The sequence below is a fragment of the Argiope bruennichi genome, chromosome 10 (genome assembly GCF_947563725.1).
Source record: "Argiope bruennichi chromosome 10, qqArgBrue1.1, whole genome shotgun sequence".
NCBI classification, from domain to species: domain Eukaryota; kingdom Metazoa; phylum Arthropoda; class Arachnida; order Araneae; family Araneidae; genus Argiope; species Argiope bruennichi.
In genome coordinates this window covers 3,601,563-3,623,388 of record NC_079160.1, presented here as the reverse complement: position 1 = coordinate 3,623,388, position 21,826 = coordinate 3,601,563, and the positions used below count along the sequence as shown (strand labels likewise).

At 34.0% G+C, this 21,826-nt stretch overlaps 2 protein-coding genes across 19 annotated transcripts in view; one reads left to right on the top strand and one right to left on the bottom strand.

Moving 5' to 3' along the window:
* The window catches only part of LOC129989335 (ankyrin-2-like), a 284,123-nt gene extending 271,777 nt beyond the window's left edge, over positions 1–12,346 (top strand). For 16 of the 18 annotated variants that reach the window (XM_056097811.1, XM_056097812.1, XM_056097809.1 and 13 more), the window contains 3 exons: positions 144–3,743; positions 4,244–4,289; positions 10,589–12,346. In XM_056097811.1, coding sequence (XP_055953786.1) covers positions 144–3,743; positions 4,244–4,289; positions 10,589–10,724 — 3,782 coding nt within the window. In that variant the 3' untranslated portion in view covers positions 10,725–12,346. The remainder of the gene's footprint in view (positions 1–143; positions 3,744–4,243; positions 4,290–10,588) is intronic. The other 2 variants (XM_056097813.1, XM_056097814.1) reach the window with 2 other exon arrangements.
* A 5,220-nt stretch (positions 12,347–17,566) lies between these two features.
* LOC129988301 (SPARC-like) overlaps positions 17,567–21,826 on the bottom strand; it is a 35,941-nt gene continuing 31,681 nt past the window's right edge. Inside the window, exons 6-8 of the mRNA XM_056096494.1 lie at positions 20,551–20,761; positions 19,805–19,953; positions 17,567–17,810 (exon numbers count right to left, since the gene is read on the bottom strand). Coding sequence (XP_055952469.1) covers positions 17,767–17,810; positions 19,805–19,953; positions 20,551–20,761 — 404 coding nt within the window. The 3' untranslated portion in view covers positions 17,567–17,766. The remainder of the gene's footprint in view (positions 17,811–19,804; positions 19,954–20,550; positions 20,762–21,826) is intronic.

Genomic DNA, 21,826 nt, shown 5'->3' with positions numbered 1-21,826 from the left:
CTTTGCATTAACTTTACCCCAATGCTTATACTGTGTTGCCTTATTAAAATGCTTTGTGAAATATTTGTGCTTGTGAAAATATTATATGGCATGTTTTTGTGTAAATTCTAACACGCGCTAATTGTGTTTTACTAACATTCTAGAGCATGCACATCCATTCCATGAGAAAACTATATTAACAGAAGATCATGAACTGATCGTGGATGATAATTATACTAGGTCAGTTGAAGAGAGCAGCAACGAATTTATCCCCTGTGCATTCGTTAACACAGCCTTTGCTGGGGCCGATTTGATCGATAAAGTAGAACAAGGCTCTCCTGCTCGAGCCCGTAGCCCCTACGAAGTAGTTAGGGGTGAGGAAGAGGAAAGCAAGGATAAGGCAATCAGAACAACTTATATCACTGAAATGAGGCACCGGCCCATGCTGCAGAACATTCCATCCGAGATATCGGAGGAAGATTTAGTTGAAAGGGAAATAGGATCTCCCGAACTGAGGTTAGATGCTTTAAGTATCCCTCAACAGTCTGATGTTGCACCTATTCAGACTGAACAAAAATTAATGCCTGAAGATAGTTTGTCTGCAGCTGAAAGCAGCACTCAGAAAACTGTTACTTCGGAAACAGTTACTTATGATACTGAAGCTGGTGGAGTGACTAAAACAACAATGGTTACTCGCATTTATACCACTACCACATTGGTTCATGGCAGTGAACGGGAACAAGATGAAGGCGTACCAAAAAGCAATGCCAGTGATTCCTCGAACAAACTTGAGTCTGCAGATAGATCTCTCGAGGCAGCCGCTATATCAGAAAGCGAGTTCGGACGAATAGTTGACAGCAGAGAACAACCAATGATGTCTGCGACGGACAGAATTGATTCTACGAAATTTGTGGAGCCAGAACAAGTTATGAACGGTCCCGGAGAAGTTGAATATCAACCAGAGTACGATTACAGTGGCGAATATTCTCATCTCAAATGGTCGTCTGAGCCATTTGGTGAAGCCTCGTATTCGGGTAATTCCTGCAGAGATCCGTCGGTGTCTCAAGAAATGAAGAAAAGTCGCTACTCCAGCATTTCGGATGACGTTATCGATTACGAAATAGGGGAAATTTTAAAATCCGATCAGCAGTTTGAAGATATAATTGAAAGACCCATGACACCTGAGCCTCCCATTGATGAATATTTAGATTCTGGGATGACAAATGCAAGTTTAAAAGCCAAGAAGGCAGTTAAAGAATTAACGCTATCAGAATACGAATTGAAGGAGAAAGATGACTCTCTTTATGACGACGCAGAACCTATTTCGTCACCTGCGCTCAGCCCAGATGATTCAAGATCCGGATTTACCTACGGCATGCAATTTGAAAAGGATATTTTAGATGTGGCAGAAGAAGCCATGGATATTGATAGTGATCCGTATAGTGAAGAGAAAGAACCAATGTACGCATACGGAATGAGGTATGAAAGAGAGGTTGTATTGGAGGAGGAAGATGTCCCTTGCTATGGAGATTTGTACACTCATGAAGAAGAAGACGAAGATGCTCTTGAAAATGGAGATAAAATTAAACCTGCTGTGAAACCTAAGAAAGAGCCCGAGTACGACATGCTAGCAGGAAGGAAATATTTTTCTAAAAATGTCGAGATAGATGAGTTATCCGTGTCTTCTTTACAAGAATTCGAGCATTTAGAGGCGGAGATTGTGTCAGGAAGAAAATCTAGTGTAGGTTCATTGGATTCTCTTAATGATAAACCTCCGAACAGTAAGAGTGGTGATCACGATGATGTGTCCATGAGCTCCTTGACTGAATTCGAACGACTTGAGAGAGAGTGTCTAGAAGTGGAAAAAATCGATCCAGCGATGCAGGAAAGCATTACCCAGCTCTCGGAAATCGAAGAAGGTCACGAAAGTCAAGCGTCAGAAACGAGTCAGGAACATAAGTCTGACGGTTGCAGAGATGAAGAGCTGAGCATAATCGACGAGTACGATCAACATCTCGGGGATATTGATAATATAATTTTGAATGTCGAAAGCGAGAGCAAGGATGAGCTTCCTTTTCAGTACGTGCTGAAGCAAGTACCCAAGCCCTCAGATGTAGTAAAATGTGAGGTTTCTGAAGAGGGTGATAAAACTTCGGAAGTTAGTAAAACAACCGACCACGCTGCTATCACTTTCACATCTGAAATTTGCATGCAACAATCCCGAGATCATTTAACTAAATCAAACGGAAAAAATGATGATATTGATCAAGATTCTTTGCGTGATGAAGTTTCTCTAAAGCCTGATTCTCTTACAGAGGACCCGAGACACGAATTCCTCGATTCTTTGCATGAGGGAAAGTGTGACGAGGACGATTCTCTTCAAGGCGATATTCCAGATGTCATGCGAGATTCCCTTTTAGAGGAGAGGCATCTAGAAGATGATTCTCTGCATGAGATGGACATTTTACCGGATGAATCCTCCTTATCGATGGAAAGCAGTTTCGCTGCAGCAATATCTCACGATTCTAGCAGAGCTGAAGATCAAACAAAGGGAAAGCGTCAAGATGGCCTTGCCCTTTCCGCAACTCTGGAAAGTGGCTCAGTTGTCTCTTCAAAACTTGATAAAGTAGAAATAATAGTATCGGAGCTTCCAAAGTGTGATATTATGCTGTCTAGTACAGACTCTTTAGAGCAGAGTAGTTCCGCCGCTGCTGCATTTCATTTTGAGAGTGAATCTGCAATGTCGACGAGCCTTACTGGTGCATTAGCTTCTGAGGATAATACAATGATATCAAGTACAGACACTCTGGAGCATGAAGGGAGAATAACATTCAGATATGAGGATATTCCTGTCGATGACTTGGAAATACTTGTTAAAGATGGCCGCAAAGTGATCGTTGATTCTGAAGGTAACATTCAAACAGAATATGATGTGAAGCACTTTTTAGATTCCGATGATAATCTAAATGATTTCAATTTGAGTTCCAAGAACTTTACTGAAATTAAACTTCCTTCAACGAGTACCGTTCACGTTCAATCTGCACTTACTTCGATAAGTTACACTGGTGACACTGATGATACGAAAACCAAATTTCAGCATTCCGCTGCTGACGAAAGAGAAGAACAAAAGAAATCCGAATCATTTTATTCTGATCCTGACGTTGAAGTCGAAGAAATCCACACCACAGATGAATTTGGCAACCCTAAAATTATAAAAAGGATTAAAAAAGTTATAACAACCCGAACCCAATATTCCTCGTCTTCTTCCTCGGAAAATGTGGAAGAAAAGTTGAAGGAATTTCTGAGAGAACATGCTGCAGGCGAAAATGCAGGACTGGGCGAAGAAGTTGTGCAAGAAGAACGGTCAATGGACGACAAAGGTAACATTCTCTTAGTACGAACGGTGCAACAGCAAGTTCTATCTCAGCCAGAAGTACATTCCAGAACTTTCACGGGTCCCGATGCTGCTGCTCTGTCTGAAGAATACATTAGGCAATTCAAGGAATTAGATCCGACAGACGATGTCTGCGAATATGAAAAAATAGATGATGAAGGAAACGTTGTCCGAGTGACTCAACAAGTGGTTATCAAACCAGAAATGCATTCTGTTTCCTTCAGTGGGCCCAATGCTCGTGAGCAGATGGAAGAATACATGAGACGATTCACTGCAGCCTCACAAAATGGCGACGCTTCAGAAGCGCAGTCGTTCTCAACTGTTAGGGTTTCCACAACAACTGAACAAAGCCAAGAAATTTTTCCATCAGGTATTTGCATGCTTATTGATTCTTATATTGCTTGTACGCTTTTTGTCTGTTTTCAAAAGTCTTAGCATGGAATCATATATGTTTAACTTCTAATCCTATGTACTACGAAATTATTGTTCTTTTGCAATTAGAATTAATTTTCACTGCACATTTTTTCTGATTGATATGTGTAATTCGTTAATAATTAGAAAATAATAAAAAGTATTTTTATTTTTAAAATAAGAATAATTTGAATAAATTTTTCTACACAGTAATTTTTTATTTAAATGCCAAATTATTAACTTTGAATTACTAAATACCAAGTTTTATTTTTATATCGTTAAATTGTACATTTCTTTTATTAATATTCTCTACTGATCTCAAACGTAATCTTTAAAAATAAATTACACAACTTTTTGCTTTATATTATGAAAAAATGAGTATTTAATCAATATTTTATTTATAATTTAATTTATTTTCTTACCGTATTAATCCGAGACATTTGTATTTTGTTGTTTCAGAAAGGATTTCACATGATTTAAAAGGTGCTGCAGAATTCATTCAAACGTAAGTCATCACTCCTTTGTTCATTGCTGATGGAAAAGTATTTGTAAAATTATTTTAGAAGCTTTTTTTTAACTGTCTCTACTCGAAACAAAGAAATGGTGAGAGAGTATTGTAATCATTAAAAAAAATTCGATCTCAAGATTGTTTCTATGTTTTAGCTTTTCCTTTGGAATATGTTTTGATATAATAATTTACTTTTGAATTAGAAATGTAACTTTAAAAAAAAAAAACCTAGTAGGTTTCCCACGCCATCGAGGGAACCGTAAAAACACAGGGAATTTAAAACTCGACCAGAAAAATCGTGAAAATGCGGGGGAATTTGAAAATTTTCATAAAAATCGGGAAAGTATAGGGAATTTTATGTTTCTTAGTTATTTTTTCTTCGTCTAAAAAAATGCTAATCTCTAAAGATTACAAGAATAAAAGATCTGATCATCACTTCCAAAAATGAAATAATACCATTCGCGATTGTGTAATGCGGGAACTCGCACCTTTTATACTCTCTCCCTCTTTTTCTGTATAGATCAGTTCAGTTTCGATTTGTGAGACAGTTGTTTTTTTTCCATAAGATTCCCGAATTGCGAGTAATGAGCCTGCACGAGATTTTTGTAATTGTGTGAAAGATTAGAATACATTTCTCTGCAATAGCAACATTCAATCAGCGAACGCATTTTATGATATGCTTGATATTTATGCATGCGGTGATATTAGTCACTCGCACATGAGTTTATTGAATGGTTTGTGTATAATTTGAGAAATTGTGAGTTTATTCAGAGTAGATTAGAGAAATTTTTTGTAAAACAATAAGCCGCTCAAAATCTGTATTTAATTCGAATTGCAAATGTTGACGAATCTGAAAAAAAGGTTCATCAAAGCTTCGGCAACCTGTTTTTCGTAATTCTATTTGGCATTCATAATTTATAAAGCTTCGATTTCGAAAAAAACACGGTGAACTTCAAGAAACATACTTCTTAAAGAATATCAATAGATTTTCAGCATCTAAATATATCATTTCACGCCTGGAGATGAATGAAATTTTATAAATGAATCATTTTTTTATCAAATACACGCGCATTTGATATTATTTGCTGAATCAGGCATTCGATCATGAATTTAACTTCTGGACACTTCTTCCGCAGTCAAAATTCGTTCTACTGCAGCACGCTATATTATATACTATTATACGTGCACACGACTTATTGACCTCACTTCGAGACAAATGACACAACGATGAACGTTCGCGCTGCTGTTTCCCGATTCTCAAAGGAGAGCACTTCTATACACAAACCTACTTAGGTTGATAGCTTCCGGGCTATATTCGTTTTATAACCTGTCTTGTTTTCATTTGACTGCCTCTTATATTCTTCAAGGATAAACTTTTTTTTATTGCTTGTACAAGATTATATCTTTTTTGTAGAGATGAAACAAAAAAAGATGGATTTTACGTAATTGTTATTCAAACTACTAATATTAGATTTTAATTATTATTAGCTTTACTTTTGTATTAGTTATAATAATTTTCTTGTAAATTGATCAATTATTCTAGCTTTACACTAAACTGTCATTTTATTCTTCTGTCGGAGCTCTTCAAAAATGTTTCGAAGAATACAGAGAAAGAAACCAATCCCGAGATAAATATTTTCTCAAATAATATAGGAAATCGGAGAACTGTTGAAAACTGTAAAAAATAATAAAATAATAACAAATCGTGTTCAACTACAAATTTTTTAAAAGTGAAAGCACATCCTTAAAGGCTATTTTTCATGTAAATAACATGCCGATTTGATGAACCAGGGGGTCGTAAATTATTGAAAACGAAAAAGGAATTTAAAACCCTTATTTGCAGAAATATTAAAACTTTAAGAAAAATAAAAGCTTGAAAATATAAGAAATTTTATACTCTTTCATTTGATATAAGTCCGTAGTGTGAAAACTGAGGAGGTTTTAAAATATTCAAAAAAAAAAAACTAAAATGTTTGCCTGGAAACATCGCTGCAACATCGGTACCGATGTTTACAGAGGGTGTTGCCAAATTCGAAAGGTAAATTTAGAGAAGTGATAGTAGGCATTAAGGAGATGAAAAATTATCATAAAACATAGGATCACAGGAGACGTTTATTCTGTGAAAATCGCAAAAACAGACATCGAAGAGGCAATTAGCCTGGCGAAGAGAATGGCCCTATGAATGCGAGGATTTGGAACAAGGTAGTCGAGAAGAAGAAGCTTTCTCGTAAGTAAATTTTGCATGCGTTCGAGGAATATAAAAGCAGCGAGCATTGCAGAATGGATGACAAGTATGCGGGTATGCATTTAATTTATGGCCGAGCGGATGATAATGGACGCCTAGCACAAAGAATATACCAAGAGCAATATCCAAGTAGGCGTTGTCCGCAACACAGCACCTTTGCAAATATTGATCGAAGGTTGCGAGAGACATGATCCTTCAAAATAAGGTCAAATGCAGGGCAAGAACGCAGTGCGCGCACATGTGAAACAGTAAACCGAACTTTGCACCGTTTTGCCGCTACCCCATCGACAAGCACGCAATTAGTTGCAGCTGAATAGGGTATTTGGCACAAAATGGTGTGGAAAGTCATGCGTGCTGAAAACATGTATCCCTTCCATTTGAAGAAAGTCCATCTCCTATGCGATGACGATTTCCCACATCAGATGGAGTTCGCACGCTGGATGCTTCGTGCCACACAGGAAGATGCATTCTTTCCTGCAAGAATTTTATTCTCAGATGAAACATGCTTTACCAGAGAAGGCATTTTCAACACGCACAATGCACATACTTGGTCGTCCGAAAATCCTCATATGACTATCTCGTCGAACGTGCAACACAAATTTAGTATTAACATCTGGGCAGAAATTCTCGGAGATCATCTATTGGGACCGTATCTTATGCCCAAACGCCTCAATGGCGCAAAGTACCTTGTTTTCTTGTAGCACGTTCTTCCGGATTTTCTGCAGGGAATATCGGCCATTGCACGCCAGAACATGTGGTTAATGCATGATGGTGCACCAGCGCATTTTTCGAATTCTTTGCATAACTACCTACATGATACATATCCTGGGAGGTGGATTGGATGCGGCGGACCTGTTTATTGGCCTCCACGTTCCCCGGACCTCAATCCCTTGGATTTCTTCTTCTGGGCCCACATAAAATCTCTTGTTTTATCAGACACCTTTGGATGCAGTGGAAGAACTCGTAACACGGAGCGTCGTCGCTGCTGGAAAAATCGCAAGCACACCTGGTATGTTTGAGCGCGTCCGGCGGTCCTTTAAACGTCGGTGTCGGTTGTGTAGTGACCTTCGCGGCCGCAACATTTAGCAATTATTATAAAAGTTTCTCATCGTCTCCTTTCTGATCTTAAAATGTCTGTGCCGGAAATGTATGCTGTATCTGTATTCCACCAAATACATTTTCACCGTCATTTGCGACTTTATATTTCTTTGGAAATTCTTATCGCCTTGATGCCTACTATTACTTCTCAGAATTTTTTGGTCGAAAATACCTTCTGTAAACATCGGTGCCGATGTTGCAGCGATGTTTCCCGGCAAACATTTTAGTTTTTCTTGAATATCTTAAAACCTCCTCAGTTTTCACACTACAGACTTATATCAAATGAAAGAGTATAAAATTCCTTATTTTCGAGCTTTTATTTTTCTTAAAATTTTAATATTTTTGCAGATAAGGGTTCTAAACTACTTTTCGTTTTCAATAATTTACGACCCCCTGGTTCATCAAATCAACATGTTACTTACATGAAAAATAGCCTTTAAGAATGCGCTTTCATTTAAAAAAAATTCATAATTGAAACAGGATTTGTTATTTTTGTATTAATTTTTTACAGTTCCAACAGTTGTTTACAGTCCATGTTGTATGGTGATTCTTTATCCTCTTGATGCCTACTACCACCCCTCAGAATTTGTCAGTCGAATTCAGTAACACCCTGTATATATATATATATATACAGGGTGTCTCAAAAACCTTGACCGCGGCTTTTATTCCTTAAATATTGATCATAGACATATACTGTAAATTAGAAAATTGCTTAAAAAAGGTGCAAAATGTTATGAAATCGATTAAAATTTTCAATGGGTTAAACTATAAAAAATAAAAAAATTTAATTTTTTTTATTTTTTGTTCCCCATACAAAAGAATTCCCAATGAGTAAAATGTTCCCCATCCTCTAATAAGTCATGTATAAAATTTCCCAATTTTATCATGAAAATTCCCAAATATATATTAAAACAAAGTTGGAGAAGGATCAATCACAAATTGAAATGCAAATGTTTACAGTGTCAGTGCAGATGACGCGACGCAGGAATGCATCATAAGAAAATAAAATATGCTTCATATCTTTAGTTTTAAATACAAATTTCAAAATATATGCTTCCTGAAAAATATTTTAAAATTTCGTATCATGAATTACAGAATATAACGTAAAAATAGCAACGTCAGTGAACTTGTAAAAAATCTTATGTAATCTTTCATTTAAGTAATCTTTTCTTATGTAATCTTTCCTTTAAGTTATTATTTCCACACATTTTTAATACTTTTGAAGCAATAAATAGTAAAATTATTATTTATTTATTCAATCATTACTTTCTTTGTTAATTTGTGTACTACCCCTAAAACACGAACATCCGACATGATTTTTCCTCTTAGCGAACTCATATCCAGGTATCGAAAAGTGGTTTAAGTCAGCATTTATGTAGTTTCATATCTTTGAGACTTTTTCTAATAAAATGCTGAAATTTCGTACATGACCTTATTAGAAAATGCGGCACATTTTACTCAGTGGGAATTTTGTTTTGTACGGAGTCCGTATAAAAATTAATTTTTTTATTTTTTAAAGTTTAATCCCCTGAAAACTTCAATTGATTTCATAGCAATTTGCACCTCTTTTTACGCAACTTTGTGATTTACAGTATATGTCTACGATCAATATTTCAGGAATAAAAGCCGCTATCAAGGTTTTTGAGACACCCTGTCTATATATATATATATTATAATAAAGTGTTAAATTATGTAAAATTAATGAATAAAAAAAGCTTGTAAATGATACAAATGTGCATCAATTTAAAAATGAAAGAACTGCGCTATTATGTGACAATAATATGTTAAAGCGATGCTGACGTTTATTAACGTAATAGGGTCTCTCAAGATCAAATCTTGAGTTACCTTTCAGTCGAAGAATCGCGTTAAAAACACTTTTATTAAGCTTGACTTTTTATATGTCTGCAAAGATACAGTTTTCTTATCCATTTTTATCTTGATGTTCTAGAATATTGAAATTTTGTATTCTTGTGTATTTTCGATGTATATCATTTTGAAAATGTTCCTAATTTAATTATCAGCTCACCACTGGACTACATTTTGTCCTTCTACTTGTGGCTGCTCCTGGTATTATGTATATAATATTTTTGCATTCAATGCATTTAATCAGTTATTATTTAATGTAATTGTAATTAATATTAATTACCTGCTACCACTCATAATAAGCGTATCTTTTTGCTGTAGCGTACATACGATATATATAAATCTATGGATAAATTTTAAGAGTAAGTCAGGTATTCAGAAAGTACCATTTTTACACCGAACGCAAACGAAATATACAAGTTCCTTGTATCAAAAAAAGGCCAATTTATAATTTAAAAAAAAACAACCGTTGCATAAACAACTCATTACAAGCCTTTTTTCTTTAAACCTGTGTTGTATACTTAATTGTGGTACATTCTTTCCCTATTTGCACAATAAGTTGCTACAATGTCTACACGATATTGTCCGGTAGTCAGAATATTAAGCACCATCTTGGAGATATCGTACTATATCTTGTTCGAATACGTTTTTTTCTCCTTCATTTACTATCAAATAGCTGTTACGGCCTCTTTTATTATTAGTGACCCCCCCCCCCTTTTATTATTAGTGTTTTTATAAATGATTTTTTTTTTTTTGCCTGATTTATCCTTAGAGTTTATTGTAATTTAAAAGTTGCAAAAATTCTTATGTATATATGTGTGTTTGTATAAAATAAAGAGATTAAAAATCTATAATATAAAAAAATGATTTTAGAAAAGAACACCATAAAATTATTTACATACTCCCATTTTTTTATTGTATCTCATTTTATTTCATCAGTATCGTTTTTTTATTTCTCTCACTGACGCGTTTTATGCGTGAAACGGGAAATTAATTTTTCCTTTCTTTTATTTCTATTACATTTTTACAATTTGTATTTGAATTTTTCTGTTTTTATCTTTATAAGTATATTCATGCATCTGTTTTCCAGAACAATAGCAACTGTCACTCCTGAATCTTCCGAGCAGATAGTTCGCACTGTGACCTCAACTTGCACAACTGCTTCCACAGTGGACGATCCTGCCGATCCCCGGGCATCTGCGGACGAGCATGCGCCTTCTTCTTAAGAGACAGGCACCCGTGAGATCGAATGGAAGCCCATTCAAGTGCCGAACCCGTTGTTTAAATTTGTTACGTTTATTCTTATGATTTCTTCCCTCGCAAGTGCCGCCAGTAGCTTTCATTTCAAAAGAGTGACGAGCAAAATTCCTCAGCTAAATATTTTTTTACGTGCAAGAGAATACATATGATAAAGAGGATGATTTCAACTGGCGTTTCAGTTCTTTTTCGGATGTTGCCAATTTTACAGCGTGCCATAGTCTGTTTTTGCCATTTCGCTTTAGCGGCAGAGTTTGTCATCCAGTATCCTCGACACACAGAAGGGACTGTGCAGTGTCCGATCACCTAAACGAGTGCCTGCTGCTTGATTCTGTTCGCATGCGTGTAGCATTTAGAAGTGTGCCCAGAATCTGTTCACACAAACAAAGTGTCCTTCTTGAACATTCTGTTGCAATGAGTCTTGTGTTAGCGTAGTTCTTGACATCGATTTAGGAAACTTAATTTTTGAAAACAGAAAAAGCAGGAATCTTTCCTCACACACGTACGTCGTTCTTTGCTTAACGGAAAGGGTGCGACTGGAAAAAATGAGAGAAATCGATTTTTAACGAAACGATACTTTTAGCATAGGTATATTAAAATTTGAGAAATGTGGGGTCCTCAAGTTCCTGACAGTGCTGCAAATCGCAGGAATATCTTCTCTTCTGTCACTGAGAATATTGAAACACTGAAAGAAATTTAAAAATATGAAAAATTAAATAAAATGTTTTATATTTATTTCACCATCCTAGTGGTGCAGTGCCGAGATTTTTTATGTGTTCTCATTGCTTGCTGTCTACTTTGAAAATCTGATGAGCATATCTAGTACTTGATACAGCTTGGATATTTGAAAAGAATCGGTGACTGATGCACCGAATACTATACTTGATTCTCATACGTTCTCTATCGTAACAGAGCAGCACAATATGTTAATTTAGAGTCTATAGTATTCACTGTGTCTGGTGAAGAATATGCCTTTTCATCTCAAATTATGCATTGCGCGCGAATTTTTCTGCTGAAAACAACTTATGCTGCTGCGTTTGTTTGGCGGGATTTTTCTGAAGGGAAGCTCGAAGTTCTGACATCATCTGATGCAGTGTAATAAAAAGTAATTGGAAACAAATATAATTTTTGAAACATTTATCATCGGATGTTGTTTGCTCTTTTTTTCCGGGAAGAATGCATACTGTTTTTGAAAGTAAATTAAGGAAAATGCAATTGTCGAAACTCATATAAGTTATATTTCCACTGTCCAAAGCTTTTTAAGTAGTTTAGTACTTAAATTTAAAATTTGAAAAAGAGAAAAAATAAACATGAGATTTTTATTTATTTTTCACTTGTTCTAAAAATGTATTTAAAGTCTTAAAAATATTTCCAAAATGCTTGCGCCAATTTTATATAAAATTAACACAATTAGCACGATCTAACTAATGTTGAGAAATGAAATGCAGTACTTTGTATATTTTTTTGAAATATGAAACCTATGTGAACATATGTATTCAGTATTCAGCTGTGTTTTAAAATCACAATGTCATGAGATTTTTTTAAATGTCATAAAGCTGTGAAATAAACATTACTGCCTTATCCTTGTGAAGTTTGTCTTTTTATTTCGTTTGTGCGTTACGGCAGCTCGGAAGCTAACTCAAAACCCAAATAAACAACGTATTTCTTAAAATGGCTGACAAAAGATAATTGCAGTTTGCAAAGAACAGTGTGCTGGTTTTAATTGGAACTTTAGGCCCATTTGTGTGTTCTACTTACGTGGTTCCGTGAATATGCACGGAATTTTATAAATGCACAAAAAAAAATCTTCAATCAAGACATGATCAAAAATAATTATTATTATAATTTACGGAATATATGAATATGCTCCTAGAAACTTCCAAGGATGATATACTTACATGGAATTTTGTTTTAGTTATAGAATGCTTTCAGACAGTAATTCGTTACAAAAATGTGTACTTAACTGCATAGGAATAACTGAAAATGGGATTGCGTCGTGTGCTCTGTTGGTAACTGCTTAGGTTAGCGCTAAACCCTGCTTCTCTTCGAGTACTAAAAAGTAATATATATATATAAACATATTAGAGGGGGGTAGGGGGAAACAGAAAAAAAGATTTGTTTTAAAACTTGAACCCTTTGAAATCGCTTTCATTACCGAATCAATATCGACTACGCAATAATACAAGCAAAGGTGGATTAACTTTAATTTTACGTCATAGATTCGGAGAAAGAGGGCCCTGTATATTTCGTTAGTTCTCAGCGAGAAGCAATCGAAACGGCGACTTTTACCACATACGGATTTCTATCAAAGATACACTAAAAATTATTACAGCAAACGGAAGGAAACACGGAATTTTACATTGAGAGCAAATTTCACAATTCTCGTACATTTATGTAGATCCGGAGAAAGAGTGACTTCAAATTTCGTTCGTGCTCGCCGAGAAGCGATGCAAACGGCGACTTTTACCATACATAGATTTCTATGAAAAATACACTAAAAATTATTACAGGAAACGGAAAGGAACACAAAATTATATACACAGAACAAATTGGGCAAGGAGATTCAGAAAAAGTTTGATAGGACTTGTATATTTCGTTCCTTCCCGGCGAGAAGCGATGGAAACGTCGACCTTTTCCATATATCCATTTCTATCAAAGTTACATTAAAAATTATTAGAGGACACGGAATTATATTTCCAGAAAAAATTTGAAAATTCTCGTCACTTAGATCAGGACAAAGAGACACAATCGAAAAGGTAAAGTTTTTCCATGTATCGATTCCTATCAAAGATACATTAAAAATTATTAGAAGGAATTACACATACAGAAGAAATTTGAAAATTCTCGGACACTTATATTTGGAGAAAGTGGGGCGTATTTATTTTGTTATTTCTCGCCGAAAAGCGATAGTAACGGCGACTTTTTAAAAATATAGATTTCTATCGTAGATACATAAAGAATTATTGCATGAAATGAAAGGGTACATTGAATTTTACATAGAGAACAAATTTCACAAATTTCGGACACTTAGACCCAGGGAGAGAGTGACGTGCACATTTCAAAAGTACTCGACGAGAAGTGATCGAAACGGTCGCCTTTTCCATATATCCATTTCTATCAAATATAGATTAAAATATATTGTAAAAACGAAAAGGAATAGGAATTATACATGCAAAACAAATATAATAATTCTCGAACACTTAGCTAAGGAGAAAGAGACGAGTGTATATTTCATTAGATGTCGGCGAGAAGCAACGGCGACATTTTCTATCCATAGATTTCTATAAAGGTACTTTAAAAATTATTGTAGAAACGAAAAGGGTTATGGAATATGACATGCAGAACAAATATAATCATTGTCGAACACTTAGCTAAGGAGAAAGAGACACGGGTATATTTCGTTAGTTGTCGGCGAGAAGCGGCGGTAACGGCGACATTTTCCATCCATAGATTTCTTTAAAAGTTCATCCAGATTTCTTAAAAAGTATTGCAGAAACGAAAAGGGTCACGGAATATTAAATACAGAACAAAAATAAGCATTGTCGAACACTTAGATTCGGAGAAAGAAACACGGGTATATTTCGTTACTTGTTGCCGAGAAGCCCTGAGCTAAGATTACTATCAAAGATACATTCAAAATTATTATAGGAAATGAAATGTGACACATAATTATACATACAGAACTCATTTCAACATTCTCGTACACTTAGATCTGGAGAAATTGGGACGTGTTTCTTCCGTTAGTTTTCGGGAAGAAGAGATCGAAGAAGAGATTTTTCATTTATGGATTTATATCAAAGATACTTTAAAAATCATTGCCGGAAACGAAAGGGGACATGGAATTATATATACAGAGCAGATTTAAACATTCTCGGACACATTTAGCTGGCGAAAGAGGAACGCGTATGTTTCGTTAGTTCTCGCCGAGAAGCGGCGGAAACGGTGACTTTTTCCATATATAGATTACTGTCAAATATATCTTTTTATTTCTCATTTTAAAGTTATTTGTTTCGATGTCAATAAACATCGTAAAAGAAAGCTAGGCAATAGATAGAAGCGCAGTTTTTATTGAATGCTGTGGAAAATGCAAGTGTCTGAAGCAGTAAGATTTTGTATGCCATTGTTTCTTTAAGAATTTAGGTATTGCACAATCAAATTCCTAAGCAATTTTTGAAATTTTGGAGATATTTCATATATATGTCTCGCAAAAGAGAGAATTAAAAAGCTATTTATATTTATTTTAAAGAAAAATTTAAATCATTTTTAACAAGCTTCAAGGCTATTCCGAAACCCCTTCGTACCGTCTTGCTAACAGAGGCATTATCAACTCCTCTCTATTTCTCGTCAGAATCTTAACATTTGTTGTTTATTGTTAATGTTGAGAATGCTGCATTGTGTCTCTATCATTTTCTTTTGCTTTATCAATCACCATAAAATGTAAAGATTTTAATCAGTGCTCACATTTATTATTATTGAAATGATTATGACATTAGAATTCTCGCTATAGATTAAATGCAGTAAAAATGTCATCTGATCAATGAAGGATGGTCTCTTTTCTAAAAGTAAGATAAAAGCTTTTCTATAATAAGTATCTATTTAAGTTAAAATATATCTTTATATAATGAGTAGTTTTAAATTTAAAAGAATGATGAGAAATCGACTTAATTTTTCATATTCTGATAAAAAATGTAGCTTAATGAAAATATGTCTAAAATACATATTGTTTTATAGTAAAGTGATTCTTCTCAGACTTAGTCCCGGCTGAAGTAATTTGTTACTCCTTGATACATACGTTATTTTGAACCACAGAAAAAAAAGAAATCTGCAATAAAAGTCAATTATTCAAATTTTAACCACAAGGTGAAAAGAGGAACATAAGAGAAAGAACACATTTGAAACATGAAACTTTATTTAACCATATCATTTATTCAATGTGCATTCCGTTTATGTAAATCTTGTATTCAACAACCGTTTCTTGATGAGTTGTAGCAGTACGGCGAGTTATTCTCGTTTTCAATTTAAGTAGAGTTCCCATGTTTTATTCGTAGGCGCGGTTTTCTGGAGTCATTATAAACAAAAATCACAGGGATTCAAGTCCGGAAAACCAGGAAGCAAGGCAATTCAGAGAATACATCGAAATGACTCGATATCCAAGTAGTGGGCAGGAAAATACTTCCTTCAGTTAGGTGACAATATAGGATATATCATAAAAATAATAGCCCCGTAATATTTGCGTTCTTTTTAAAACTTTCTGCCATTAAATTTCGTAATAATGGGCACCCGACGCTGCAATAAATCCACACTACACAATAATATAATCAGATGCAGGTGTTTTTCGTGTGCAAAGTTACGACATTCATTATCCAATATGCGACAATTTTGATAATCCACTACTTTCGTTTAAGATAAAATGTGCCTCATATGAATACAAAATGTTCCATTGCCATATATTATCAACGGCTATTCAGGTCAGAAACTGGTAAACAAAAACAATGCGTTGTTTCAGGATCTTGAAGACGCAGTTTTTGTTCTACGGGAACATTCTATGCACACCACTTAAAAATGGATCGTGGAGTCTTTCGTAGAGAGAGAGACAAATCTGGTTACAAGGCTCGTACACTGGTCGAAAAATATTGGGAACCAGACACTCCTCCAACATACCCAGTCAGCATAGCACACAGCTTGTTACATAATATTGTGCGATATCATGTTATTCTATATTCAACAATATCCTATAATACTACGAATATTGTTTAATGTCATATAATATTGTACAATATGTGCATGCTACTGGAGTAGCAACAGCGATTTGCTCCGTACTTTTACTTAAAATCTGTTTCGGTCCTCTTCCCGGCAGCACATCAAACTCCCAACTCTCTTCAAAATGAATCATCTTTTTAAATCCATTCTTTGACACAGGCCCTTTTGGCAAGCTTTTCAATCATGGATGCCTCCTAGTGCAGCTAAATCATTACTGCACTTAATACACCTAAATTCAATAAAACTCGCTCTTTCTTCTCCGAAGGCATAGTGAAGAATGACTTTTCGGCACTGACTACTGGAATTCTTAAGCATTTCTAACTTACATAATGGCCTTTCTACATTTATGAAAAGCGCCATCTAGTAGTGTAAATTTAAATGATTACTTTTTGTAGTTTTCTTTTTCCCATGGCCCATATAACGAACGTATAAGCCAAGTTTTAATGCAGCACGTCAACCCGAACACAGCTCCCCAAAAATAAGGGTAAAGTCACTTTAATTATAACTACCCTGAATTTTATTTATTTACAGACACTTCAATAGGCAGTGAATATATTCCCGTAGTATACTATATAACATTTTCTTTTATGAAGTAACTTTAATGGCAGTTTTTATACCTAAAACGCAATTTTCAATTACTGTCGGATTATATGGAGTTTCTTGAAATGATGAAATGCTCTTTTTGCATCGAGATGACGAAGCTTAATGTGTTTTGAAGGAGACATGAGAACATTTTGATTTAATTTGTTTTTAAGTGTATTTTATATAAGGCAAAGCTCTCATCATTTCCGAAATAAATCACATAAATATTACCGATCATGCGCATGTAATGAGAATGTGACTTATAACAGATATTTAGGAGACATTTTATTAAGAATGTTTGTCAGCATATCAGTATAATACAGTTAGACATTCAGTTTGAATACATACAGTTAGAAATTCTTTATCTTTTTAGAACAAAATTTTGCAACCTTTTTTTCACACATTTTACGTTTGCATAGCTAATATAGAGTCCACCCAGTTGCCTCATCATTTGAAAACTTCCCTTCAACAGAGTTTCACAAATTAGTTTATTTAAAAAAAAAAACATTACATTATTAAGAGTTACAATTTTCGTACAGAAATTAGACACCGAGCATACTGATTTGCATCAGATACAAATATATGAAAAAAACTTTGGCACTTGAATTCACGAGGCTTGCTGCAGAGACACTAATGGCAGTGAAAGTTCACGATTAAAATGTTTTCAATCTATTCGTTGTCTCGAATAGCAGCACATTTGTCTTCGATTTCATCTAAAAGGCATAAAAATACAAATGAATGCAGATAACAGCTAAAATTACAAAAGCAAATTAAAACACATATGTAATTATGTTATTTCATATATGTAAATTAAATACAAATAATTGAGTAATTAAGAGTCTTTCGCAAGTTAACTGCCATCATTTTCGCCTGTGATTCTGATCATCGTTTCAATAGAAATCCCTTCTTGGCTGTCCCTCAGCTGTAGTAAAGAAGGAGTTATCTAACCACACGGTGGGAATTGTTCATTTGATACGAAGTGTGAATGACAGGAAAATCACGCGGCATTCAAAGCGTTGAATGAAACAGAATTTCATTTAGCATCGCCAGTGGTAATTAGGAGGAAAACAAATAAAATGATTTTAAGTATCTGAAATAGTTTCATCAGCTATAAATAGCAATCCTGAAAAACAAAGCATTCTTCTCAATCATGTGATGAACATGTGATATGACATACATGATTTTGAAAATAAGAACAAATACTATTTAACATTTTTGAGTCCAAATTATACACTTGGTTAATCTTGGTTACTATATACACTTGGTTAATATATATATATATATATATTAAAAATTAAAAAAAAAAAAAAAAAAAAAAAAAAACAGAAACATTTCACAAATGCTCCTACTTTAAATTGATTATTTTCTGAATTAGTATAATTTATTCATTTTTATCCAATTTATGATACACAACCAGCTTCGTCAAACCCGCTCTATACCAAATTAAAATCAGAAATCGCGTTACTTCTCAGATATAAAATACGCAACAGGTCCGGAATTATTGTGACTTGTTACGAAAACTTCTTTCAAAATTGCTTATGTTTCATGTTAGTTGCAAGAAAAATTTGAAAAAAAAAATTATAAAATGAATAAAGGTTTCTATAATGTGCGGATGAATCATACATTTTTTGTCTTATCCCTATCTGGGTTTCAGTTGAAAACCGTGGCATGTATTTAATTTTTATAAAAATAAATCCAAAAGGCCACAATTTTGTTTTCTTTGAAAACTGCACTACTGAATATATATATATATATATATATATATATATATATATATATATATATATATATATATATATATATATATATATATATATATTTCAAATTTTGTTCGCACTTTTTACTATGATTAACGTATACAGGGAAATTTTTAGTTAGTTAATGTTAAATGACAATTATTTTTTTATTAATTAAAAATTGTTTCTGTTGCTCATGCACAGGATTTCTCATAAAAACAAAATAACTGTATCCAGGGTATGTTTAATTAATTATATTTAAAATAGACTAAAGATACTTAAATAAAATTTGTTTCATCTTCTTGTTTGAAACAGGTTTTTTTTTTTTTTTTAAATTTGGAAACTGAGATTTTTACTTAAAAATTTATTCTAAAACTGACAATTTTTTCGATAGATAAGAGAATTAAATACACTTTTCAAAATGGATACTTTTATATTTCATGCTATAAAGACATATTTAAGTAACCGCTGACAATTTTTAATTATATTATGAGTCTTTATTTAAAACTTTTTAATACCACGCGAAAAGAAAAAAAAAAAAAAAAATCTGCGATTCTTTAAAATTGTTCGCAGAGCAGTATTTTTCTGGAATGCTATGAGATCTTGAATTCTTATTACAATAGATTTTTCTTATTTTAATACAAATAAATTTGCAGACATAGGTTTTGTTTATTTCGATCATTTAAACAAAAGAATGTTTTATGTTAAAAATAGGTTAACGTAGTGTTCAATAACTGATTTGGTATTTTACAACTTTAACTCTTGTTGTAAAATTTTTAAGTGCTTTCAATACAAATATAATACAAATAAGAAAAAAATGCAATGAAGCTTTTTATAGAAATTATTTAAATGTAGTAGCGCAATGCTTTTTTAATAAAATTTACACCTCATACAAAATATCCTAATTAAACAAAATGAAACGCATCATACAAAATATCCTGATTAGTTACTTTGACAATTAAAATACTCACTCTCTTCCAACCCCAGGCAGAGTCCCCATTCCTTAAGGGATATTCTGTGGTCATCGTCAGCGTCGCATTTATCCAAGAAGGGGGCGATGCAGTGCTCCATGGCGAGAAGGGGCGCGCGGATGGGGAACAGTTCGTGGCGAGAAACGCTCCTGAAAAAAGAAATGATGCCGTGAAACGACGCCAACTTTGCCATTACATGACTGCAAACGATAGTCTGGAGAATTGGCCAAGTGTTCATCACAAGAGTAACTGGCTTACAATATGTATTTAACAATAACTATAAATTTATCATTCACAAAGTGAATGGATTACTGAAATCTGTTAGCGATTAATGCAAATGAACGATTTTTCTCGCTTTTGTGAAATATAAATGTTTGTCAATTTATACAAAAAAAAAAAAAAAATATCTAATTTGTTTGTAATCAGACATCATATGTTGAGCTATGCATTAGAATGTTTTAAGAGTGTAGTGTTAAGGAACGCGTATAAAAGTACCTTATCCTAGTATCAGACGTAAGTGTACCAGGGGCACCTGGTACACTTACACATCAGGGAAAGATGAAACGTGAAGAATCGTCAGCATCTGTAGTCCGAATTTTTTGACGATTACAATACTTTCTCTATACTTCGTCGACGGGAAAATAAAAACTGAAAAATGCCACTAATAATATTATTAACTGAATCGGAACACACAAGCTGGAACTCGAACCGTCTTTTAATCTTAAAATCTGATTTACCGAACCCACCTGTCAAAAGGATGCGAATCGAGATCGCAGAACTTCCAGATGACAGCGTTAGCCCACTTCTTAGCCAGGTCCCTTTCTGCCTCCTGCTCCAGTTCCAGATAGCGGTCGTCCAGCTCAGCCCGCTGAGCCAGATCTTTCATGATGTTGAAGAGCCACTCGCGCATGCGTCGAGGAAAATCTTCCATTTCTTCTTCGGAACATTTAGGGATGTCTAGGGAGAGGAAGATTGTAGTCACTTTTGCTTCAAAATATTGAAGAGGCAGACAAATTAGACCAACATTTTTATTAATACAAGTAAAATACATTCCTTTTATTCATGATAAAAAAGGATAAATATTGTGATGCGTTTTCCAGCTGTTAGATCTCAATGAGATAGTGTGGCTTTTTACACAAGACAATATTGCGGTGATTTTTATTTATTTTCTCTCTTATAGAAACGAAATGACAGAGAGAATACCGGTTTATAAAAACGAAAGTAAAAACTGTACTTTGCAATTGATATCCAAAGAAAGCTTATTCATTTTCATAACATTAACAATGGTAAAAGCGCTTTACGCTTTTAACTTGACTTGACATCTGACTGAACGATCTAGAGAAATAATAAGACTGAAATAAGTTCCATTATACTATCAGAAAATTTTTTTAAAATTTAAATATTTATTATAGAAAAAAAAACGGTATAGAGATGCAACTTAACAATTAAATATTTATATTTTTATTCCAATATTATTCTGAGCATTTCAACAGCATTTACATAAGACATTAATCTTACGCGGAAATGAAATTAATATATATTTTTTGTTGTTGTCATAACATTAAAAATGGTAAGAGACACCTGACTGGAAGATCTAAAGGAAAAATGACACTTATTTGAGTTCTATTCGAAATTTCACCATTTCATTCCAATCGGAATTTTTGCAATATGCGGTCTGAGCTTTATTTCGGTATGTGTGGTAGCTTCCTGTCAAGAGTGGCAAGTTCGAAAACAGAATTTGAGTGATAAGATGGAAATAACATGTATCATGCAGTGTGATCGTCTTGCGGATTCTGTGGCCTTTCGATTTCATTTTCTTTAAAATTTGATCTAGTTTAAATATATTAACGTCCCGTTTTAAATCAGTACGAAGATTATTTCGGGGCGCAGATCATAATTTTGAACCGCGATCGGATTACGAACGGATGAACCGATGACAGTATTTCCCTCTCTATACTTCAGCACCACATCAGCGGAAATTTTTGAGTACATGAATGTAGCATTAAAACTTGGAAGTTGGAA